A 26,820-nucleotide genomic window follows, 5' to 3' on the forward strand; every position below is an offset into this window, starting at 1 on the left:
CGCACTGTGTTGCCCTCGACCAAGGAGAGGTGAATGTGTACCTGGGGGGTGTTTCATGAAAGTTGTCAGCACTGACAAAAGTGTTAGTGCTGACTATTTCAGTGAAATCCTTGCTTTTGATTGGCTGAGAAGCTTTGGCCATCGACTGTTACTATGGTAACTGTCAGAGAAAGACCATCTTACAGTGCTTTCAACTTTCATGAAACGGTCCCCCGGTAAGATTATTTTCTTGTAAGCACGGAGCGCCCGTGATGGTAGCTCGAGCTAAAGCCGGGGTAATAATAGCAGTGCTCTTTATCCTCAGGCATAAAGTGCTTTATACAGCTATATATAAATATTCATTTTTGTCCCGCCGGCATAGACGCCGCTTTTCCGCGGCGACGGCGGTGACGTCGTCAACATTAAAGTTTAAGTTTTGGAAATGTAATCTAAAATGATATAATGTATAGACCCAGTTGATGAAACTTGGGCATAAGGTTAATCACGTATTACTGAGCATTTTGCTGGAATTTCAGGTCACATAACTAAGAACAAGGGTCATTTATAGGGTCAATGAACTTAGACCATGTTGGGGAAATCAACATCGAAATCTTAACCAAGGTTAGGTTTTTTGAAATGTCATCATAACTTTGAAAATTTATTGATCTAGTTCAATGAAACTTTGACATAATGGTATAACACAAAATATCCCGTCTGAGTGTCAAGTCACATGACAAAAGTCAAAGGTCATCTTGGGTCAACGAACTTTGGCAATGTTAAGGTATTAGTTGAATTGCCATCATAACTGTAAAAGTTTATGGATCTAGTTCATGAAACTTGGATATAAGAGCAATAAAGTATCAGCAAACATCCTGTGTGAGTATCAGGTCACATGACCAAGGTCAAATGTCATGTAGGGTCGATGAACGTATTATTTTACTATCATATGAATTGTGTGGGTTTTTTTTTAATCTTTATTCAATAGTTTAATATAGCATTTCTGCTATATTAAACGGCGTATAATTCGGGCGAGACTGCCAGAGGCGCTCCACTTGTTCTATGATGATAGTGCTTATATGAGAGCCATTATTAGGCCTAATTGTAACTCAGGACCTTGCTTACCTTTGTACGAAGTGGTGCCCAGCTATGAAGTCTAGCGTAAAGAATGGCTCCCCAGTACCATTATAATGTATATTATATCTTATTGAAATATCTTCATACCCGATTTAAGAAACAAAAGTATTGTCTTTGATTTTTAATGTTTGATAGATTATCTTGATGAAAATTATGCACACCGAAAGTTGGGCAGGCCTACACTGTATAATAAAGGTCCCCTGACATACAATGCAAGTTATCTTCAGTTAATGTGTACGAGTCACTACTTCACTAATCATTACCTCTTGAGTTTAGATGTGCATCATATGATTTCAATATTTTTCATTTCATTTTTCTAGCATTGATACCTGCAGTATACTAAACCCCTCCCCATTAAATCCAATATATCATTTTTTTTTGCCTCTTGTAATGTCACATGAGGCAGAAATATGCAACTTGACACATCTATGCGCCATTTCTAACAATCACAAGTCTTCAAACAAAACCACAGGAGAGTAGCAATATATACATTCTACTTTGATCGATGAACAGGCTTAGTTCTACAACATTGTTGGAGTAAACTAAACTACACTAAACACTAAACAAGGACCTACATCGCAACCATTCAAATTGTCATTTAGTTATGGCTTGTGAGGTGGTATTGTGACTTGTAATTGTTAGCAATGGTTCATAGTTATGGCAAATTGCATTGTTTGGTGTATTGCTATGCTTATTTCAGCCTCCTGTGACGTCGCGAGAGACAAAAATGATCTAGTGGATTTTAAGGAGGCGGCCGGAGCTTAGTATACTGCAGAAAAATGCAAGAAAAATGAAGTAAAAAAATATTCAAATTATATGATGCACATAATTGAAACCCAGCAGGACATGATTTGGCATACACCCGTATACACACTGCAGAAACTACGAGCAGTCTTATTGTAGCTATTTCGTTGGTTATTGTCGGAATCCATACTCTAAAAAAAAAAACATTGCTGTTTGTTATGTCAGGGGTGTCGCCTGGGCATGGGTGCGTATGCGCGTGTGTGGGTGAGGGTGAGTGCAGGGGCCGCGGAGGGGGGGGGGGTTCAGCCACCCCCCACTTTTTTTTCCAAAACCGTGTACAAAAACGTAAAAATGACAATATGGTTATGATTTTTTGCATGGTCAGTCCCCCCCACCCCCACTTTGAAAATCGTTCCGCGGCCCCTGGGGTATGTGAGTGTGCAGAAGGGACTGACACCCCACAATAAAACTTTTTCGTATATTCGAAAATGCATACTCAAAAAAAAAAGAAGAGGGAGGATTAGTTAAGAGGAAATGAAGGAAAATGACAGGACGAGAGACGAATGAGAAAAAAAGACACACCCTGTCCACTTTTTCTTATTTTCTACTTGCTTTCATTTCTTTCTGTTTCATTATTCTACGTACATGTTGATATTTCAACATATAGTCGAACAGAATAAGGTATATAATAAGTTGTCAGCAGTCGTTTGATCAATATTTGGACGGTTTTATTTTCATTTTTCTGACGAATTTAAGCTTTTCCAATGACGGTGCTTATTTTTTTTGGCTCCCTTCGCTCGCTATTATGCATTTAGACGCTGTTTGATTTAGAGAAGCCCGGCATGTTATAGGACCTCGTCTTACAACGATTATACGATCGATCCAATCTATCACAAATATGGAAAGTCATCAACATCTAAAACACAAGTTCAAAACATTTTCTAGATATAATGTATATTCATTCATTCATCTGTTCATAGTTTTATTGAATATTCAGTGTGCTACTTTTTGTTTAAAAATGAAATTATGCATACTTCCTGAAGAAATATTATGACATTGATGGATTTCCATATACTTGCGGTTGATCGGATCAATCGTTACTCTTTGTAAGACGGGGCCCAGCATGCCAAGTAACAAAACAAAAGGGACACAGTATTTTTTTGGGGTATTTATCTCATTGCGGGACAGCGGCGTGTTTATTTTCTTCTCTATTATACATGATATACTTATAAGTGCGCCACCAAATAGTATATATATATATTCCTCGCTTGCTACGCTCTCAATTACTAATTCGATACCAAATGTCTAGGGAAGCAAAGATCGAGCGATGTGATCAAAATTGTCGGCGTAAATAAAGCAGATGCCTACATTTCAGCAAATTTGGACAAGGAAAAATAATAAGAAAATGACATTTTATTCTTAATGATTTTTAGTGAAACAACAAGGTCATTATGTTGGTGAAAATGTAAGTTCTTTGTGATTATGTAATGAGCAAGTGAGAATTTAAAAAAACCATAAATGTATACAGCGCCGTAACAGGGGTCGGTTTCCGGGGGGGGGGGGGGGGAGCCAAAATCGTCCCGGTCATTATGAACAGGCATAATGGTGTAATAGGCGACGATTTTGAGAGGGCCAGACAATGCTTATCAGGCAGAATTTATCTTTAATGAAAAAATAGGTGCGAGCGAAGCGAACGAGCAATCAAATTTTTGATAGATTTTAACATGATATCCAGATAATAATAAATTTTACTCTTCTCTCTTTCTATTCGTTTTTTGTGGTTTGTAGGCCACTGTGAACATTGCGGCAGTAGCGTGAAGAGCAAAAAACAAGAGGCGCAGTATATATGGTAAAAAGCTGCTTAAAGGACAAGTCCACCCCAACAAAAACTTGATTTGAATAAAAAGAGAAAAATTCAACAAGCATAACACTGAAAATTTCATCAAAATCGGATGTAAAATAAGAAAACTATGACATTTTAAAGTTTCGCTTCATTTCACAAAACAGTTATGCACATCTCGGTCGGTATGCAAATGAGGGAACTGATGACATCACTCACTCATTTCTTTTCTATTTTATTATATGAAATATGAAATATTTTGATTTTCTCGTCATTGTCATGTGAAACAAAGTTTCATTCCTCCATGAACACGTGGAATTTCATTATTTTAACATTTTGTGCTTCAGGCAAGGAGGTCCTAATAATCAAATTCGTATAAATTGAAATATTGTATAATTCAAAAAATAAAAAACAAAAGGAATAGTGAGTGAGTGACATCATCGACTCTCTCATTTGGATGTAACTGGCTCGTTCATGTAACTATTTTGTTAAAAATAAGCGAAACTTAGTTTGAAATGTCATAACTTTCTAATTATTTTACATCCGATTTTGATGAAATTTTCAGCAGTGCATAGGCGGATCCAGGGGGGGGGCCCGAGGGGCCCGGGCCCCCCCTATTGGCGGAGCAAAAAACAGAAAAAAAGGGGGAAAGAAAGCAAAAAAAAAGAAAAGGAAGGGAAAAGAGAGGAGAAAAGAAGAAAGGCAAACATAAGAGGAGGAACATGATTGAATAAAATAACATGAGGGGAAGACTTTGAAAATATTTTTTTGAAAAATCTATTTGTTAGGATTTAAAATTTTCGCTCGCGCTTCGCGCTCGCATTGTCTTTTCGGGATTTGCATATCTTGCTCAATATGAAGCTAAAAATATCAAACTTTGAAGTCAATATACAAAACATATTTCAGCTGGGAAATTGAACTTTCATTATTTTGTTTGATTTACAAATAGATTTTTTTAAAAGTGCTCTGTAAAAATGTCTGTGTTATGGTCTGAATATTATCATTTTCTGCTTGCGCGGTCGCAAAATTTTATTTGTCAGGTACCTATTATTTTCCTGTATTCCATAAAGTTCTCAAAATATCCCTATTCAGGTCAGATTGTCAAAACGTATCAGCTAGCGCTGCACGCTAGCATTTTAATTATTGAGTTATGTACATCCCAATATTAATTCTAAATCAAACTACATTGATGACAGTTTATGAAAAATTTCGGCTCGCGATTTCCGCTCGCATTGATAGATATTGTCATGCATCTTATGCATAATTACAAAAGTGCTTTAAATGTCCAGTTTTCAGGCCATAATAACAGATTTAGCGCTCTTATGCTTAGGAAGAGAAATAGGAAGATAGTCATCATTTTCATATGATGACATAATGCCCTTATAGAATATGTCCCGGTCCTATGTAAAAACTCAAAGTAATAATAATAAAATACATCAGCTCTTTTTTAACTGTGATCCATCACAATTCACAATTTTCCCACAAAGTGTTTGCAATACAGAGCTTAAATTGACCCTTTGTTAGATCGGAATATTATATATATTTAGCTCGCGCTATGCGCTCGCTTTATTGATTTTCATGATAAGAAAGGTACTTAGAATACCCAAATTCTAGGAGGAAATCTAAAACACACGTTTATTCAGATACGCAGATTGTTCTCTATTTAAATCATTATCCAGTTTCAGATCGCAATATCAAAAAGTGTCTGCTCGCGCTTTGCGCTCGCATTATTAATGTATAAAAATTGATAATAACTTATCCTTTTCATTATTTACAAAACATGATTAGAGTGTCCAGAAATTTTTCGCTTGCGCTTCGCGCTCGCATCAATAAAGTTTAGTTTATATACATAGAGTCCTTCCAAGATTACAAAAAGTGCTTAGAATTTCCATTATTCAGGTAAAAAAGGTCAAAAATTTTCAGCTCGCGCTTCGCGCTCGCAATATTTGAATGTTAAAATATGTAACGTCTTCATGGATAAAAGCAAGCAGTCCATAACACGTACAATTTCGAGCAGTTCAAAACGTATACAAAAATTTTCTGCTCGCGCTCTGCGCTCGCATTATTAATGTAAGGAAGATCGCCACTTACTCATCCTTTTCATGAGTTCAGTAGGTCTAAATATCGACATTTTTTGCTCACGCTTCGTGCTCGCATGTTTAATTATATACCTATTCTGTTAAGTTACAAAAAGTGCTAAGAATTTCCATTCCTTAGGTAAAAATGTCAAAAACTTTCGGCTCGCACTTCGCGCTCGCATTATTTGATTTTTTAAAATATGTAACGTCTTCATGGCTAATTGCAAGCAAGTATTTAACAGTACCTTTTCCATCACTTCATTTCTGCTCACTCTTTACGTTCGTATAAACTTGCATACACATCTTTTTTTCAGGAAAACAAACATTTCCGAGAATGTTCAAAATTTTATGAAAAAGTACATAAGATTTCCAAAAAATTTGGCTCGCGCTTCGCGCTCGCATTATATAAATAAGGGTTATGGTATTACACATTTATGTTTCATAAGAATAAAGCTAAAAAGTGACCATAAGGACTACCCCTTCAAAGAAACGAAAAATCCCGGCAAAAATCAATTTCGAGCGGCCGATCGGGGAAAATATGGCTGAAAAAATTCCGGGCCCCCCCTATTGGCGAAGGCTGGATCCGCCCCTGGCATTGTGCTTGTCTGATTTTTCTCTATTGATTTAAATCAACATTTTTCTGAGGTGGACTTGACCTTTAAGTCGATCCCGACCGAGCGAGAAAAAAAAATCACCTTTTCATGAGATTCTAACTTTGAGATATTTTTTTTACATTAAATATTCAGTAAATAAAATCGTATCCTACACTTTGCCTTTGCTTTTCTTTCCTCCTGTTTTTTTTCTTTTCTTGATTATAGAACTTTTGGGGACTCAGCCTGGCCCAACGGCTGCTTGAGGGGGGGGGGAGGGGCACGTGCCCCCCCCGTAGTTACGCCACTGGTCATGGATTTGATCGTTGATTCATGATTTTGCCCCACCCCAATCTGAAAAATGGATCGACACCCCCATATTAGCTGCAGGAGCTGACTGACTCCACTGATCTCTAGAGATCAGTGACTGACTCCCGTGACTCACTTTTTTCTAGAACATGCTTTTGCAAATAGTCTTTCTCCAGTTGTTTCCTCCTTCATGTTCATCGAGTGTTGTCATTTGACGTAAAAGTTAGTCACGTTTTATTTGCTTTTTAATTATAGATTTTTTTTTTACAGAATTGAAACTTCAGGCAGTATTGCTACTATAAATGAAAAGGATTTATCTCTAAAACATGCACTTGTAAAAAATGAAACCAATGATTTGTAATAATAAAATTGTACAAGAAAACGGCTGTTTAGACATCTATCTCATCTAACTACATCCGAAGTTCAACATGGCGATGAACATACCTCGTGCACCGGGCTTTGCCCAAATGCTGAAAGATGGAGCTAAAGTGAGTATTATTCCTCTCCAGAATTATCCGAGGTTGTGAAAGAATAGATAATGATTGCATGTACCTGTGAGTTCAATTTGATGATTTGATTTATTGGTGTGTAGGTGGTAGTAATTATCGATCGTCTTTCCGTTGTCAAGGAATTCCTTGTTCACGTTTGCCAACTGACCCTGTATCGGGCCGGCCGGCGGTATTCAGGAGCTCGCTAGCGGCTCGCAAGGAATAGCGCCTAGCCGCAGTGCTAGTCAAGTTGGTCAGGCGAATGCAGAGAAACGGTCTTGATTTTCAAGCCAAAGACTGAAAAAGAAAGAAAACTACACTTATTTTTGTTGGTTTAAAGTTTAAACCTCCTAGCTCCATGAGCTCCTGTGGTATTTGAATTGAAACATGGTTGGAGCTTTCTGGTTGTTTAAACTAAATAAAGTAAAGCATTGATTTGCAAAGGCTGCCTGAGTTAGTAGGACAGGAATAACTGTCGTTTCTGGGAATTTATTCAACGATTTCTGACATTTTACTCTCATCCCCATTCACCGACTGTAGTGTGTTAGTGTGTGTGAGCTCGCATGTGTTATCAGATCCTCCCTTTTGTCGATTAACTGTCCAGACTTTGATGTGCTTTTTTACACAGAATTGTCTAAACTCTAAGGATTTAGGCTATCAACTACAAGATATCAATTTATAATTTATAATCATAAATCAATGAATTAATGTCAAAGAAATATATCAAAACGTATGAAAATGGTACTTTACCAATGTTTACTTGCGACTTGGACACCAGAATCACTCCCAAAATAGCCAAAATTACAAACGAACGGAGAGTGCATCGACTATTCACGAATGTGATATCGATATTAAATATTATGCGATCTGTTCCACATGCGAGCTAAACCGCTACGATCACAGGTAGCAGAGGACATTCAATATATCGAGACATTAAAAGGTTAATAACAATAATGACATCATCCAAGATGGCAACTTGCAAGAAAAACCGTCAGCTCAGGTGAAAATGTCTTAGATGAAAGATTTCTCGATCGTCCAGAGGATTTTTATCAATAACTCTGGTACCTGATAATGGAAACCATGAAACTAAATTTCGCTTAAAAAAACAGTTTTAAATCGCGACCTATAAAACGTTAGTTCACCTATATACGTTGGCTGTATGTACGGGCCTCCAAGCTCTTCAGTCTATGTGTAATGGTGAGTGGGGCCAACGTAGTTCAGCGGAACAACCAAAATACAGAGACTGAAGCTTTTGGTCTAAGCTGTGAGTGACTTATTGGGAAAAAGTTGCAAGTTTATTTGAATTCCTTATTTCTTTTAATAAACCTGTACTCTGGAGTTGTACATGTACATGTTTTAGTGGAAGTGATTTGAATAATCAATCATTGAAAAAAATCATAGTGAAAGTGGAGTAGGGGGCTAAGTGTTAACCGCTTATGAAGGATTTAATCATGTTTTGATGATATAAAGTTGATAAAATCTTTCTAATTTTATTTTTAAAAAATAATAAAACTGCCACAAATGAAAATATTGTCAAACATTTGTACATGTTTCAGTGGAAGTGATTTAAATCAACAATTTTTTAAAATAATCATAGTTACCCTTTTTACACAGGATTTTCTTAACCCCGGACTATCGCTAACCCCGTACTATCCTTAACCCCATACTATTTTTTTTTCCTTTTCACACATGCCAAATTGTTATTGCTAACCCCGGATAAGGAATGCTTGCTTTTTACACACGAAACTCGCTAACCCCGGACTAGTGGTTTTTGTCGATCATTCGTAGTACAAGTGCTTCACTCGTATATTTTTTACACACGCTACAATTTCCTTAACCCGTACTATAGGTGGGGCAAAATTGCCATTTAGCCCCACCTATAGTACGGGGTTAAGCTTAGCCCACTTTTGTTTTACACATGCGATCTTAACCCCGTACTATTGCTCTTAGCACCGCAATTGGTGGGATAACCCTGCTTTTTTGCAGGGCCAAATAATCCCGTACTATAGGTGGGGTTAGCCCACTTTGCAAAAACGCTGTGTAAAACGAAAGTGGGCTAAGCTTAACCCCGTACTATAGGTGGGGCTAAATTGCCATTTAGCCCCACCTATAGTACGGGGTTAAGGAAATTTTAGCCTGTCTAAAAAGGGTAATAGTGAAAGTGGAGTTGGGGGCTTAGTGTAAGCCGCTTATGAAGGATTTATTCATGTTATGATGATGAAGTTGATGAAATTTTTCTATTTTGAGTAAAAAAATAAACTGCCACAAATAAAAATATTGTCAATCATTTGTACATGTTTCAATAGAAGTGATTCAAATCAATGATAATAGTGAATAGTGTAAAACCATTTATAGGCTACATTCATTGCATGATCAACCTGATTTTCTGGACATGATTTTAATTGTTTTCAGTAGATATGAAGCATTTATTTATGTTTTGATTATATAAAATTGATCAAATCTTTCTATTTTGAGTACGAAAAATAAAAATGTCAATCATTTTTCAATGGAAGTGAGTCAATGATTTTAAAAATCATAGTGATCTAAATCGCGATTTGAATCATTAAATCATGATATAATTCGACATGATTTAAATCAGCCAACCCTGAGCATAGAAATCATGTACAACATGTAAACGTGATTGTGAGTGTTGACCTTGCTCATCAAGGGCCGATCTAGCTTTAGGAGAGGGGGTCAGGAAAAAAAGTATTTTCGTCCACATTTTCACCGATCTCCCACTTTAAGCTGATTTTTTTTTCAGGGGGGGGGGGTTCCAATTTTACACTAAGATTAAAACATCTTACATTTATTCTTAAAAACAAAATGAGGCCACTGCATGAGTTTATAAGAAATGTAACTTTGCTACAAATTGCATAGATTGAATTCTTGTTGGAACCTATGACCTTTTGCAAAATATCTCAAATATTTCAAATGGTCAATATGTGCCCTTCTTTGTAGCAATAGCATCTCTTTCCTCTACATCATGGGAAATGATACAGTTGAATGCAATATATGCATACCGTAAGTAACGGTCTATTAACCGCACATTTTTCTTGGCGGGATAGAAGCAAAAGTCGGGGGGTGTGGTTTATCCACGGTGACAGGTCTCCCGAACATGTAAGACGTCTGCCAGTTCACAACACATCGAGTGGCCGGGCGTAGCCGCCCAGGGCAATGTCATTAAGAAATCTTTAACTTAGTTTTTGTTTCTTCGTACCTCAAATATGCATGTAAATGTGAGGATTTTTTTTTAAGTCCAAAGTTGGGGATGCGGTTAGTCTACGGATGCGGTTTATAGTCAGTTACTTGCGGTAGCTAGGGAAAAGAGCAATAAGCAATCCAGAGTACCGGGTAAATTGAATAAAAATTAAGTTTAAGTAATGTAATTAAAAGTAATTGACTGTAATTGAAGTCAATTACAATTAGTTTCCATTTAGAAATTTTAATTAAAATTACAATTACAGTTGCTCGATAAAATGTAATTTAATACGTAATTGATCAACTACTTTGTAATTGAGCCCAGCCTTGTTCAATACTGAATATTCAAATAACCTTACTCGGTACCACACTGGAAGACGTGGGCTGCGCTCAGGCAACAATGCCACTCTGGTGGTAAGACCAACTTCCACAGGGGACAGATCGTTCGCTGCTAGTGTGCTGCGTCTCTGGAACCACCTCCCCTGAGCACTCTATCTTTGAATCATCACAACTGGCCTTCTGGGAGCTTTTCAGCAGTCATTCCTTTTCATTAGTTCAAAAATTAAATGTAGTTGTCATTCATTATTTTCATGGGTATCCGGTCTCTGTACATCACTATGTGGTACGTCATCAGTGTAGATGGCAATATCATATTGTGATATTGTAATCAATTCTTATTGCATCTTTTTCTTTTTGTTTCGTTCAGAATTTCCAAGGTCTTGAAGAAGCTATCTACCGTAACATTGGAGCATGTAAGGAGCTTGCAGAGACGACGCGGTCTGCATACGGACCCAGCGGAATGAACAAGATGGTTATCAATCATATAGAAAAGCTATTTGTGACAAACGATGCTGCTACCATACTGAGAGAGTTGGAGGTAATGCATTTGTTGGACAAAGATTTTTTCTTTTAACATGGTTAGGATAAGAAAAGACACATGGCACAATAAAGGCAGTCTGTAACACAGCGTTCTGTATCTAAAGTAGAGGTCAGTCACGCAAGTTGGACTGTCGGTCAAGAGCATGCATTGACTGTTCAATAATCAGAATTGTTGCTCCAAATTTGCAGCTTATTGCAAGTTTTTTGCCACGATGGTGCTCAATGCAAGAATTATGTTTTTTCTTTGCCAACCATGGTCATGCAATTACATGTATTTTATATGACCTTTAGCTACAAGAGTGTTGCAGTTGATATTGGAGTGACACTGCTAAAAGAAGACCAAGTTTAATGAATAAATGTTCAGTCAAAGAAAAGACATGATGGTTAGTTCATAAAGCTGTTTTTAAGTTGCAAGCAACTTAACAAAGCAGTTGCAATCCATCCTTGGGGTAGGTTATGTACTTCCAAGTAAAACTTTTTCAATGGTGTTGATTTTGCTCATAAAGAATGATCCCCTGTTTGTAAAGTCACTGTTAAGTTACAAACAGGTTCATGAAACGCCATCCAGGATGGGGTTTCGCAAATCTAAGTTATTCATGACTTTATGAAGGAGCGGTGGCCGCATCTTGTGATAGATTAGATTCTCAGTTATTTCTATTCCAATCTTTGTATATATAGTAATTGTTGTATATTAACATGCATCTGAATGGGAAAAAAATGCCAAGAATTGATATGAATTACCCCCAGCATGTCAAAACATTTCTTACACAAGAATGGATCACTATTTGTTCTTGATTTAAAAACAGCTTTACGAAACAACCCCTGGATTTTATTTTCCTCCACATAGCTTTCTAATGTCTTCACTTGACTTCCATTGCAGGTCCAGCACCCTGCAGCAAAGATGCTGGTCCTAGCCTCACAGCAGATGGAGCAGGAGGTAGGAGATGGTACCAACTTTGTCATGGTGTTTGCAGGAGCTCTTCTCCAGTATGCTGAAGAGATACTTAGAATGGTAAGCATCAAGTAAAATATTGTTAAAAGAAAGAAAAATTCTGGGACTAGTTTTCACAACCTTTATGTACTGCCTAAATCTGCAACGTGGGATAATCTTTATAATAAGAATAAGAATATGAATGATAATAATGATTAATAATAATAGGCATTTATATGGCAGGGCTCGACATTGGCAGTGGCCCGGTGGCCCAGGGCAACCAAAAATGAGAGATGGGCCACCAAAATTCTGTAAATGCCAACCCTTGGTGGCCCTTATGGGCAACCAAAGTTTTGATAAATTGTAATGTTTTCTATTGTGTAAGGGCCACTAGATTTGCTTTGCGAGCCACCAAAAATATGTAATTGACGATTTTGGTGAACCGATCGGGCCACCAAGAAAAAAGTTAGTGTGGAGCCTTGTATATGGCGTCATCTATAATCTATTACGAGGTGCATTATTGCAGTGGATGGGAATTTTCCAGGGCTCTGTTGAGTATTCCTGGGGCAAAAGCGCAGAGTCTAGGGACAGTGATTTTCCGTTTAAAAAAATTGCCTTTTCCGTTTCAGAAAATCTTGAATTCCGTTTCGGCATGTCAGAAAACGGAAATTCCGTTTCCCATAGACTTTGTACACACCTGCCAGAGCGGCCGGAAAGGGAGAGATCAGTGGGTACGATCGGGTGTGAAGGAGTGAAGAGCAGTCAAGATGTGTTGATTTCGTTGTGATTGTGGTGAAGTGAGATCGTGTTTTGTGAGGTTTTGTGGCCATTTAATATTTGTATTTTGTTGAGATTTTGGAGTAATTTATGTTGCTGTTCTGTGTTATATGAGGAAAAATCTGTTTTCCGTGATTTTCCATTTGAAATGCCACTTTCCGTTTCAAAAGGCCATTTCCGTGAATTCCGTCCGTTTTCCGCGATCGCGGAAAATCACTGTCCCTAAGAGTCCCATGTAATTTTCTTCTCTGGTAAATTCTGGGGATCCCAGTATTTCTTTGTTTACATTTGCTCTAATTGAAAAAAAAAACTGCACCTGCAGCTGATAATAAAATCTATAATCTTAAAAACATCCAAACCATAAACCTCATGATATTTTTGTAAGAAGCCCTTTAATAACTAAGTTAACGCTAATCATAGCCCTCTGCGTTCTGAGCACATTATATTTAGACGCAATGTAAGAATTCAAAATGGCGAGTTATACTATTCTCTTTCTGTTATTGGATTTTTTCTTTTTGTGCTTGCTTGAATATATTGACATTTTCATTTATTAAATCATCTTGAACTTGAATGGTGTCAACCTTTAAGATGGATATATTTTGGAATTTGATATAATTGTTTCTTTTGATAACTTCATTTAATGCACTTGCTTAAGTAATGAAACAAACATACAATAGCTTACACAGTCAAATTATGATATTTGAGAACATTTGTTAGCTTACAACAATAAAAAAGTGATATTTCAGAATATTTGTCATCTGTGTTTTTCTGAATTTTTTTTTTCCCAAATGTGCAATTTGTCTAAAAAAAAGAATTGTTTCTAAGTGACAAGTGAACAGAATGTAATTTACAGTAATGGCCTTTACACTTTCTACCTTTTTCCTTCTTAGGGTCTTTCCCCAACAGAAGTTATTGAAGGGTTCGAAGTAGCGCTCAAGAAAACTTTAGAAATCTTACCAGGTATTGTATATTCTTGTATGAAGTGTTACCTTCAATCTGCAAGGGTTTTTCTCATGCCTGCATAAGAAATCCAATTCAACCCACTACTGTGGCTTTCATAAAGATCGACCATGGATTCTCTGTTGTAATTGGCTGCTTAGACTTGATACTATGGTAGTTATCGAAGTTGTAACTCTATATGAAACAGGCCCAGAAGATGTTTGATAGAGCACCCTTTCCCTGATTTTGCCAAACCGTGTCCATTATTGACAAGAAAATCTCATTTATTTTGGGGAAAATGTAATGGTTTTGAATCCTGTGTTTTAATAACAAGGCTGTTGGATCCTTTGCCAAGACGTAAATCATCTACACTTTCCCCGGTCTTTACCCAGGGTCAAGGTCATACTTTATTGGAGGTCACTTAATAAATTTCCTTATGCAGGCAAAATAATATGTTTAATATTCCCATTGTTAACATGCATTTCTCTACCGTGATAATCCCCATTGACCCTCCAACTATCAGATGTGTCCTTCGTCATTTAATGATTAAGAATTTAAATCCGAAGAAATGAGTGTTGATTCATCCAATTTAAATTACATCTCTGATTTCAGATCTTGTGTGTGGTACCATCAAAGATTTGAGGAATGTTCAAGAGGTTACACAAGCGATTAGGACGTCGGTCATGAGCAAGCAGTACGGCAATGAAGATTTCCTTGCAAAGATGATCGCACAAGCATGCAGTAAGTTGTTGCATAAATTCTGTAAAACTGGATACCTGTACAACATTATACTATACATGTTTTTTCTCTCTCTCTTGGAGTGCATTCACAGAGTTAAGAATTTCATGAGGTTATTACACTAAGACACTTTACCCGTGAGAGAATATTGCATTAATTAGGAAAAGTCAGGACTTAAAATGAATGCTGTTTCAGTTGTCCGAAATGAAGCTTGCTGATTGTTACATACATGTATCTGTTGAATATTTTTTTCCTCAAATATACATTTTATTCTGAAGGTGAGTTAGTAATTGGCAATATCCTACCTACATGATTGTAATCTCTAAAAAAAAATACAGGTGGTCTTTGTACATGTGGGATAATATGAAATAAGGATCTTGTGAATGAACATAAAGCTAGGCGGTCATATGATTTTGTGCCAACACTAGAATTATGAGCTTCATTGCATGGTAATGCAGGATTCCTGTATGGCTGTTCTATAGCTCTACATGGCCAGATTCCCATGCGAGATCAAATCCAATCACCTCGAACCATTGTCAAGCCTGCAGAGATTGTCTCTATTTGTGGCCCAACACACTGATGTAGGTGATACAGTTTGCTAGAGAGTAGACACTTGGAATATTGTGCCTATCATGTATATAAATCAGAATATTAAATTTACAATAAGTATATAATTTCATGAAATCATCTCTATACTCGTATATGCGAGTTACTTTAGCAATATAGATGATCAAGCCTTTGCAATTAAGAGCATGTTGCATTTGGCAAGCTCGAGACTTGAAAAGAAATTACCCTTGCCATGTTTTACATCATGGCTCTATTAGATATCCTCATCTCTGTATTGTCTGGGTTTATTTTTTCTTGATGTTGATTGCTAATTTTATTTCGTTCGTCTCGAGAGGAGACTAATTGAGATCCCGCCTCGCACGTGTACACTCATTATCGCTTCATCTCAAAAATAGCAGGTTCAAACACCTGCCGGACTCTTAAAGAAAAAAGGATTTTTCTTCGGAAATACGACATATGTTTTCTCAAAGGACTATTCATATCTATTTTCAGAAGTTATTCAAGGCAAGGTGATAATTTCTTGCACTTTAGAATCGAAATTTCATGTGCTGTAATTGTTGATGCAAGAATCCTTAATGCTCTATTCTTTTTTCGTAGTTTCAGTAATGTCAAAGACGTCAACGTTCAATGTGGATAATGTCAGGGTAGCTAAAATCTTGGTAAGTAAATTATGAATTCAAGATAACATTCTGAACTTGAGGATAAGTTGTGACATATTTTTTATTTATAGGGATGCTCATGGCTGAAAATATTTATACCTAAATTAATAAAGTACACAGAGCAAAATGCTTGAAATTTCATCAAAATTGGAAAACAAGTAACAAAGTTATTGAATTTTAAAAGTTATCAATATATTTTTAAACAGTTATATTCACATCATGAATATTCATTAGGTGGGCTGATGATGTCACATCCCCACTTTCCTTTTTCTCATGTTGTTACATGTACATGAAATCATAAAAGTTTCATTCTTTCTTGTGTTAATGAATTGTCTCTATAATGATGAAATAAGTTGCAGCAATAAATAACTAATGCAATAATTAGTTATCAATCCATTGTTAAGTTCTTAGTAGAAAAACTTTGAATAAACCTAATGTCATATAACAAAATACTAAAGAACAAATGGGGATATGACATCATCAAGCCTGCCTACTGAATATATTAATGAAGACAAGCCTAGAAAATTTCACCAGACTAAATGCAAATCTTTGAAATTAATTAACTTTGTTATTTATTATCCGATTTTGATAGAATTTTCAGCATTTTGCTCTGTGAATTTTACTCTATTCATTGAGATATAAATATCTCCAGCCTGGACCATCCCTTCAGAGAAAATGGAAAGAGGTTAAAAATTTAAAGGTATTTGAGAATTGTGAATGGCATTGCATGGTAATGCAGGATTCCTGTATGGCTGTTCTATAGCTTTACATGGCCAGATTCCCATGCGAGATCAAATCCAATCACCTCGAACCATTGTCAAGCCTGCAGAGATTGTCTCTATTTGTGGCCCAACACACTGATGTAGGTGATACACTGTATTTTATCCCGACCGTCCTATCATTCATGAAAAGAAACATCAACCGGATGTATGTTTCCCATATCACATGGGGTTATTTAATTAATCTTGAATTCAACTTGCCAATCAAATTAAGTCCCCTAACTTAATATTAGGACTTTAAATATTTAGCTTATCGCCTATGGCCCAACCTTCAAATTTGTCTTGTGAAAGAGATCTGTAGACACAATTTTGTTTGTTACTATTACAATGTTAATTGCATTTGTAAAGATTTGTACTTTAAAATTGATGTAAATCCAAGTCTGTAATAAGCTTGTTTCGTAGATGTATTTCTTTGTAATTTGCTTGCTTGCTTTGTCATTTATTGCTTGTTTTCTTGTTTGTCGTTTTGTTCCTTTTCGTTCGTTTTTGTTCATTTTTGTAATCTTTACAGGTACGTTTGTAAATGAAGTGTAAATTCAAATGAACATTTTCTTCAGCAATTTAACATTTTAAACATGCTTTTCTTTGACAGGGTTCTGGGATCCTTGGATCATCTGTTTTACAAGGCATGGTCTTCAAGAAGAACGTCGAGGGCACACTGAACAATGCATCGAAGGCCAAGATAGCTGTCTATTCCTGTCCTATGGATTCATCACACACTGAAACTAAGGTACGTCCAAAACCTGAAGGCACTCCCCTATTGCTGTATCTTTGAGTAGTGGTTCAGATACTTGACTCTCAATATAAAGGTTGATGGTTCGATATAGACAGATACGATGTCATTTGCCAGAGTTTTTTTATGATGCTGGGCGTAACTGAATAAGCAGCCTCATAAAAAAATAAATATGAATTGACAAGATATGAGCCCAAAAGTTTTCCTGACATATTTTTACAGAGTATAACTTTTATGTGATCACTGCTGTGGAAGTACAGGACAGGCATGTATTCTTATGATAACCGAATGTAATAAGGCTAGAAGTTTGAGATTAGCAGGGTAAGCTACAGGGCTAGAAAATTTGTGAAAAGCAGGGTGCATATTCATCTAGAACGACATCAAAGCAAATACGTTTTCTTTGTAAAGAAAGGAACAAGCCTGGAAATTAATAATGAATGCAATCATGCAGGGTAGACTTATATGGAGGGGGTACACTTGTTATATATAAGGTACCTTGATAGTAATAACTTGGGCAATGCTGTTTGGTAAAAGCTCCAATTTGACTTCTGTCAAAAGGAGGGAGAGAGATTATATTTCTTGTAGCCAGATATCAATTTTTTTGTCTCACCTGCGAAGCAGAGTGAGACTATAGGCGCCGCTTTTCCGACAGCGGCGGCGGCGTCAACATCAAATCTTAACCTGAGGTTAAGTTTTTGAAATGACATCATAACTTAGAAAGTATATGGACCTAGTTCATGAAACTTGGCCATAAGGTTAATCAAGTATTACTGAACATCCTATAAGAGTTTCATGTCACATGACCAAGGTCAAAGGTCATTTAGGGTCAATGAACTTAGACCATGTTGGAGGAATCAACATCGAAATCTTAACCTGAGGTTAAGTTTTTGAAATGTCATCATAACTTAGAAAATATATAGACCTAGTTCATGAAACTTGGACATAAGGTTAATCAAGTATCACTGAACATCCTGCATGAGTTTCACGTCACATGACCAAGGTCAAAGGTCATTTAGGGTCAATGAACTTTGGCCGAATTGGGGATATCTGTTGAATTCCCATCATAACTTTGAAAGTTTATGGATCTGATTCATGAAACTTGGACATAATAGTAATCAAGCATCACTGAATATTTTGTGCAAGTTTCAGGTCTCATGATTAAGGTCAAAGGTCATTTAGGGTCAATGAACTTTGGCCGAATCGGGGGTATCTGTTGAATTACCATCATAACTTTGAAAGTTTATTAGTCTAGTTCATTAAACTTGGACATATGAGTAATCAAATATCACTGAACATCCTGTGCGCGTTTCAGGTCACATGACCAAGGTCAAAGGTCAATGAACTTTGGCCGAATTGGGTGTATCTGTTGAATTACCATCATAACTTTGAAAGTTTATGGATCTGATTCATGAAACTTGTACATAAGAGTAATCAAGTATCACTGAACATCCTGTGCGAGTTTCAGGTCACATGATCAAGGTCAAAGGTCATGTAAGGTCAATGAACTTTGGCTATGTTGGGGTTTTTTGTTGAATAACCATCATATCTCTGTAAGTTTATTGGTCTCGTTCATAAAAAGTGGACATAAGAGTAACCATGTATCACTGAACATCTTGTGTGAGTTAGAGTAGTATTCAAAGTCAGCACTGCTGCTATATTGAACCGCGTGATGCAGGTGAGACGGCCAGAGGCATTCCACTTGTTTATCTTTGTTACTACTAATAACTACTGGTAATTGATTTATAAAATTCTGGTATTGTTATTTCATTTTTCAGGGTACTGTTTTAATCAAGTCGGCTGCTGAACTTATGACCTACAGTAAAGGAGAAGAAGATGCATTAGAAACAGTAAGTTCAAGATATATGTTAATATAACAGCTTCATATGTGACATACCTGTTCATACATATCTTTGCCAAAGTCAATTCTTTAGGGACCACAGGGGTCTGTGTGACTCGAGGGACAGTTAAGGAGAAATTGCAGGTTACAAGCAAATAAAATCATGTTTGATTGGGTCAGGGAAAATTTGCTTTAGAAGGAAAGGATTTCCCATTGTTGAATTGCTTTTGAAAACTGTTCTGTACACTAGTCTTTCCTCTCCAGCAAATCAATTTACTGTTCTCAGCTAGTGAAGCCTTGCTGTTTGTTTGGGCCAGAAGAAATTTGCAATAAAATGATAAGACGATGAGTATTTGGAAGGACTCTTCTGTATCAATTGTTTAATGCATCTTTTAATCTGCAGCAAATCAAAGCCATTGCTGATAGTGATTGAAAAACTCATAATAGCTCTTTAACCGAAAGGAGATAGTATATGTACAGATTTATTGAATATGCCTACGTATACATTGCCCATGATGTGTTTTAAGGACTCTTCTGTATTAATCGTTTAATTCATCTTTTAATCTGCAGCAAATCAAAGCCATTGCTGATACTGGTGTGAGTGTTGTGGTTTCTGGTGGCAAGGTGGGTGACATGGCACTTCACTTCCTCAACAAGTACAATCTCATGGCAGTTCGGTTGAACTCAAAGTTTGATCTACGACGTCTGGCTCGGACAGTCCGTGCTACAGTACTACCCCGCATGGTGAGTCACATATTTCATCTCAGACAGCTGGTATTGGGATTTCCATTTTCATAACCCTAAATTAATAACTAATGAATGGATAGATGGATGTAGAGATGAATGGTTAATGGACGGCAACAGCAGACAAAAGAATAAACTGAATAAATGAATGAATTTAAGGAATAAACAAGTAAAATAATGAAAAAATTAAAAGAATAAGCAACAAACAAATGAATAAATGAAATTCTATCTAATTTCCAATTTTATCGAAAGGAGGTAATGCTACGTTAACATGCCATTGGTGCAATGTAGTAAATCGTAAATTCTTCCTAGTGCAAGATTTCCCTAGGTCAATACACTCCAGTTCCACATTAAAGAGGTGGTCCAGCCTGGAGATGTTTATATCTCAATGAATAGAGTGAAATTCATAAAGCAAAATACTGAAAATGTGATCTAAATTGGATAACAAATAACGAAGATATGAATATGCATTAGGTTGGCTGATGATGTCATATCCCCACTTGTTCTTTTGTATTTTATTATTTGAAATTAGGTTTATTCAAAAATTTTCTACCAAGAACTAACACAATTGGATTGACAACTGATTATTACAGTGCATTTGTTATTTATTGCCACATCTTATTTTATCATAATGAAGACACACCATTTGCACATCTGTGAAAAAATTAAACATATATGATTTCATGTAATAACATAAGTAAGGAAAAGTGGGGATGTGACATCATCACCCCATCTAATAAGTATTCATGATGATGTGCATATAACTGTTTTCACAAATTATTGACAGACTTTAATTGTTATCTGATTTTGATGAAATATCAGCATTTTGCTTTGTGAATTTTACTCTATTTATTTAGATATAAATATTTTCAGATCAGACCATCCTTTTGAAGACTCCAGTGATGTGATTGATAGTCATTACTGTTCGTATTGACCCTTGTCATTTATTTTGTTGTTTCACTGCAGACCCCTCCCACGTCTCAGGAGATGGGTTACTGTGACAATGTCTTCATGGATGAAGTTGGAGACACACCAGTCATCATTTTCAAACAAGGTTGGTTCATATTTTTTTTGGGGGGGGGGGGGAGGGAGGAAAATCCAGATGAATATTGAAGTGATACATTGTTTTTTCCTGAAACAGTTTTTCCTGAAACAGCATATATTAAAACTTTTTATGCAATTATGATGAACACGTAACTCATTTCTTTTAAATAGTACAGAGACTTAATATTTTCAGTTTGTGATTAACCTCCTCAAAGAGGCCATGCGACAATCCTATAATAGATTTTGTTACTTTTTAGTGCAATTTTTGTAAATAATTTTTTTCTCCTGAATGGTCTATTGTCATGTTGCTTGCGACATTGATTTTCACGTTGATCTGAATGAATCTATTCCCAATACAGAGTCTGCAGAGAATTCTATCTCCACCCTTGTGATCCGAGGATCAACTGAAAACATCATGGATGACATTGAACGGGCAGTAGATGATGGTGTCAATACTTACAAGGCGCTAACAAAGGTAACAACCCTACTTCTGTGTGTGGTGCTCTCTCTTATTCAGCTAATTGCCTATAGTGATCGCTAAAATTGATTCCCATGGAGTCAGGTTGTCTGTATTACCCTTTATAGACAGGCTAAAATTTCCTTAACCCCGTACTATTGGTGGGGCTAAATGGCAATTTAGCCCCACCTATAGTACGGGGTTAAGCTTAGCCCACTTTCGTTTTACACAGCGTTTTTGCAAAGTGGGCTAACCCCACCTATAGTACGGGATTATTTGGCCCTGCAAAAAAGCAGGGTTATCCCACCAATTGCGGTGCTAAGAGCAATAGTACGGGGTTAAGATCGCATGTGTAAAACGAAAGTGGGCTAAGCTTAACCCCCTACTATAGGTGGGGCTAAATGGCAATTTGGCCCCACCTAGAGTACGGGGTTAAGGAAATTGTAGCGTGTGTAAAAAGTGTACGAGTGAAGCACTTGTACTACGAATGATCGACAAAAACCACTAGTCCGGGGTTAGCGAGTTTCGTGTGTAAAAAGCAAGCATTCCTTATCCGGGGTTAGCAATAACAATTTGGCATGTGTGAAAAGGAAAGAAAATAGTACGGGGTTAGGGATAGTACGGGGTTAGCGATAGTCCGGGGTTAAGAAAATCCTGTGTAAAAAGGGCATATGAGAACCTTTCTATCAAGGGCACATTTGTTTTGTTTGTGTCTCATTCCTCTTGATTTTATTATCTTGTCTTATATGACTGATTTAACATTTTCCTTTTTCACACTGACTTTATAGATAAACTGTGGTACTGATAACAACAGAAAGTAACATTTTCACAGATCTAATAAAGAAGAAGCACACAGAATTATAGAAACAAAAAATGAATAAATAAAATCTACCAAAGTTTTTTTTCAGAAAAATTAATATTACAACGTAAGTAGCAAATGAAGATTATAAGATTTACTGAAAAATGCATGTTGGTTTATATTGTGGTCCCACATGTTGTTTAATGCTTTAGCTATACCAGGATAAGGAAATGGCAATGAAATTAATATAATATCAAGCAAGGCTGAATGATTTTAGTTCACCTTTTTTTTTTGAATAAGCATTTAGGATTATGATAAGCACTTTTAGTGCTACCAAGTATTTCCAATCATAATTAGATGTTTATACCAGCTTCAACAATCTAGTTCTTTAAACAGTCCAGATTTTCTTCTACTTATTCTGATTACTTGCAGGACAACAGGTTTGTTCCTGGGGCTGGTGCAACCGAGGTGGAGCTTGCTCATCAACTGGCCACCTACAGCGAGACCATCCCAGGACTAGCCCAGTACGCTGTGAAGCAGTATTCCCAGGCCTTTGAGGCCATGCCCAGGGCTCTAGCTGAGAATGCGGGTGTGAAGGCCACCGAGGTTCTCTCAAAGCTGTATGCAGCTCACCAGGATGGACAGAAGAATGTAGGATTTGATATTGAGGTGAGAGCTTTTAAACTTACTATTGCTTTGTGCTTTGTATTTTATTTTTGTACATTTTGTACATTATTGTATGAAAATACAATAACAATAATGTGCAGTTGTGGAGCCAGAATTTGCCAGTAGACATTCTCTGAACAGAAAAAAACTTTACATGCAAGAAAAAAAAAAGAATACCATTTGAATTTGCAATGTGTCATTTTCCCTTTCCAGTTTTGTGGACAAGCCAAAAAAAAAAGAATTAGAATAATCATGACCTTTTACAGGGTCCATTTCTTATTATTTTTGGTAATTGGTTTGGGCATTTGCCACATTCTCCCCTGGATCCTTCGCTGTCTAAAGAAATCAAAGTAGAAGACAAATATATTCAAGAAGTGGTAGTATACAAGTCTGCAGGTACAAAATTCATAATGAAAGGAGAACATGCGGGAACCAGCATTAAAGTTTATATTTTAGAAATTAATATTTTTAAATTTGATATGATTTCTTTATGTCATTTTCGAATACATCTCTGCATGTTCGATTTTATTTTGAAAATGGTTTGAGAATTAATGACTAATGGAAGAATAATGAATGGCTGTCCAGTGTACATGTACACAGTATGCATTAGCAGATTGATGAGTACAATTAATATTTTGTTTATTTTATTTCATCTTTTGTTTTCCAACTTTTCTTGTAGGCTGAGGGTGCTGATGTAAAGGATGTTGTAGAAGCAGGCATCATGGATGCTTATCTTACAAAGTACACTGCTATCAAGCTGGCTACCAATGCAGCCATCACCGTTCTTAGAGTTGATCAGGTAAAAGCAACTGCAAACTGTTCACTCACTGCGCTATCTCTATTCCATTTAATTATCCCAAATCATATGAAGGTCTCATAGCACAAAGCTGTGCCAAGAGAATAGATTATTTGCAGTTTTAACACAGCCTGTATCATGTCAATTATTTTTGTTTTGGTCTCCACCGGTGTTGCGCCGGAAAAAATCTTGTATTCTGATACATGGATATCGATTAAAGGTTTGAAAAACAAACTAAAGAATTAAAAAAAAACAAGGATATTTATGATCCAAGCATGAACAAAATTGATGTAAGAACCATAATAAAAGACATCCAAAGCAGGATTGGCATGTCAACCCTCCTCACTTTCCTTTCCAAAATATTAATGTATTGTATGATGTCCTTTGCAGAACACCGGTGTGTTGGCTCAGTTGGTAGAGCATCCGTCTCACAACCGGGAGGTCATGGGTTCAAACCCCGGCCACGTCAGACCAAAGGACGTTAAAAGATGGGAGTTGCTGCTACGCTGTTTTGCGTTCAACAATTAAAGGGATAGAGCCTTATCGATCTGATGCTGCACAGTGGCTGCCGTGCCCACGATCAAATAGGCAAAACAAATTTTCGGAGTATTTCATTTCTGTTGTCTATTTCAAACAATAAGATATGGATTTCATTTCATTTTCCATTCAAAGGCCGTGAATTTTAACCCAGGCTTAGTTGTAACACAAAACATTAATCACTTATGCTTTTCCGATCTTCCTGTTTCAGATCATCATGGCTAAACCCGCAGGAGGTCCCAAGGTCAGGCAACCAGGCGGAGGAGACAACGATGATGATTAGTGCTATGCGGAATCAACGCAAATATGTAGTTCTCTATAAATGTATTTAATTCCCTGCACATGTGTTGAAAACAAGTACTGGAACCCATTTACAACTATATTTGGTGATTCCTATGGGTTTTGTAGTGGTACCACTGATTGAAGTAGGCAGTGGGGTAACCTGTTGAGTGAAAAATTCTGTAATTCCCTAGGGTCATGTCTGGGGACCACCAATTCTAGTAGGCAATGGGTTAAAAAGAGCCGCTTTGATCAGAGTCACCATGTGGCATTTAACTGACGTTGTTATTGCCTATGCAGAAAGTGAAGGAGTCGGAAGAAAAAATATGCCAGTGAGGATCCCAGTTATAATTCACAGCTAATACCACAGCCAACTGCTTCCAAACCAACGGATGATATGTCATTGGGAAATGATGTTAAAGCTTTGATCGGCCTGGAGTTGGTTTTGTTGATGTGGCTGTTGTATCAGTGTGGTTAAGACTCTTGTAAAGGCACCTTAGAGTGTCAGGATTTTCTGCAAGTCACCAGGCATTTTTCACCTATTTGACCTTGGTTCCCTTTATTATGTCAACTATGTAATTACGAGTATTTACCAGTAGTTCTCAATAAAGCCTCGTGTAACTTTATATCTCTGGACTCAGTAATGGATTAAATAGTCTTACAATCAAATGTAACTCCTGATATGGATATCAATTGATATCTCAGAACTCTTGGTCCTTTGGCAGACAGTTTGCTAAATGTATTTTTGTGTCTTTGCCATTATGGTGGCTTCCATAGTAACACATGTTCATTAACCAATAAAAAGCAAAGTATCCACAGTAGTTTCCATAATGGCAAATTTACAAAAATGGCAAGGTTTCATGAAGCATGATCCTGCTTTGATAGACATGCATTCTTCAACAGACTTCCCCCACCCATGCTTTGTAATCATTTTCTGCCAGTGCCATTTATTTTCTCTGCACGTGTGTAGGTCAGTGCCCATTTACATAAAACCTGTTATCAATAATAAATTGTTTATCACCAATGATCAAGTACTGAGATCCTTGCATTTGATTTAGTGAAGAGAAAATTCACAAAGTCAGATAGAGCATTTGCTACTGAATTAAAACTGGAGCGTACTTGTAGGTCTCCCTGTCAGTGTCTATGTGTAGGCCTATCAAGAGCAAATATTTAATGGCCTCAAACTTACATTTAATAGGTCTCAATACTTTATGAAGATTCTTTGTGCTTAACTACTCTACCTATGATTAAATTCTTGCAGATGGATGTAAGAGTGCATAATGTCAATGAATTTTTCAAGATGTTCTTTATATAACTTAGACATGAATTCTTTAATTACACATGTAATTGCAATGAAATGGTAATCGTGTGACAGTGTATTGTTCCTCTGGGGTAGCATAATATTTCTTGATGAATTTATCAAGTAATTCTACATATTTCCTCTCTTGGAAATGCTTTCCACTACATTATCCTCCTGAGAGAATTGTGATTTGTTGTTAGTCTTTTATTTCTGAAGTGTTTGGTTATTGAAATCTTGTACGGCTTGCAAAATAAAGGAAACCCCCATTCTTGAAAGGGTATGCCCCTAATAAGCCAGTTTGTAGTTCCTTTCTGCACATGATCAAAAGATTCTACGCATGATCAGAGGAAGGCCATTTGTACTAAAGTGACATGGTGGTTTAAAATCTAATGAGATAAGCACCAACTTCCGTGTCTTGATTATTCATATATTCTTTTGAATAGTGGTTTTCAATTGCATCCACAAAAAACAGCAATGCGTCCACGAACGACTGGTATTTCACAGTTTGCCAAGTACATTGTGCAACATGCTCTGATATGCATTCAAAGTAGGAATGCAACAAATACCTTCACAAAGTGTTCCTTGGTGTGCTATTTTAGTCAACTGGTCTGTTCAATTTCTTCATCGCGCTTTGTAAGGCAAGCTTACGTAATATCTTGCTTTGAAATCTGCCTATCATAATGAAAGAAATGAAGGTCATTTGCCCAAAATTGTCCATGAAGTAACTACAAACTGGTCTATTGTAAAATGGAAAAAAAAAAGAATTGCAAATGATACATTATTTTTCTTGTGAGCATCAATAAAAGTACATGTACACAGATGGGCAGAATCACTTGAAAACATATTGTGAAAGAGAAAACCACAGTCCATATTAGATTAACTCTTAGTCCAAATTGATTACAAATTATGTGATAAAGTTAGTAGGATGGGGGGGGGGTTGGGTGTCCGGACACCTAACAAAAATGAAGCCTTGCTTTTTTTTATCACAAGAATAAGCCA

At 36.6% G+C, this 26,820-nt stretch overlaps 1 protein-coding gene across 1 annotated transcript; it reads left to right on the top strand.

Annotated features, from left to right (window-relative positions):
- Positions 1–7,054: 7,054 nt before the first annotated feature.
- LOC121414039 (T-complex protein 1 subunit theta-like) lies at positions 7,055–26,056 on the top strand. The gene is made up of 14 exons (XM_041607079.1): positions 7,055–7,162; positions 11,067–11,237; positions 12,120–12,251; positions 13,838–13,907; positions 14,499–14,627; positions 15,789–15,850; positions 17,222–17,359; positions 19,138–19,209; positions 19,770–19,943; positions 20,910–20,997; positions 21,347–21,462; positions 22,676–22,912; positions 23,589–23,708; positions 24,454–26,056. The coding sequence occupies exons 1-14, from the start codon at positions 7,103–7,105 to the stop codon at positions 24,523–24,525; spliced, it is 1,641 nt and encodes a 546-aa protein (XP_041463013.1). The 5' UTR covers positions 7,055–7,102; the 3' UTR covers positions 24,526–26,056.
- Positions 26,057–26,820: the final 764 nt, after the last annotated feature.

Source organism: Lytechinus variegatus, chromosome 4, assembly GCF_018143015.1.
Source record: "Lytechinus variegatus isolate NC3 chromosome 4, Lvar_3.0, whole genome shotgun sequence".
In the NCBI taxonomy this organism is placed as follows: Eukaryota; Metazoa; Echinodermata; class Echinoidea; order Temnopleuroida; family Toxopneustidae; genus Lytechinus; species Lytechinus variegatus.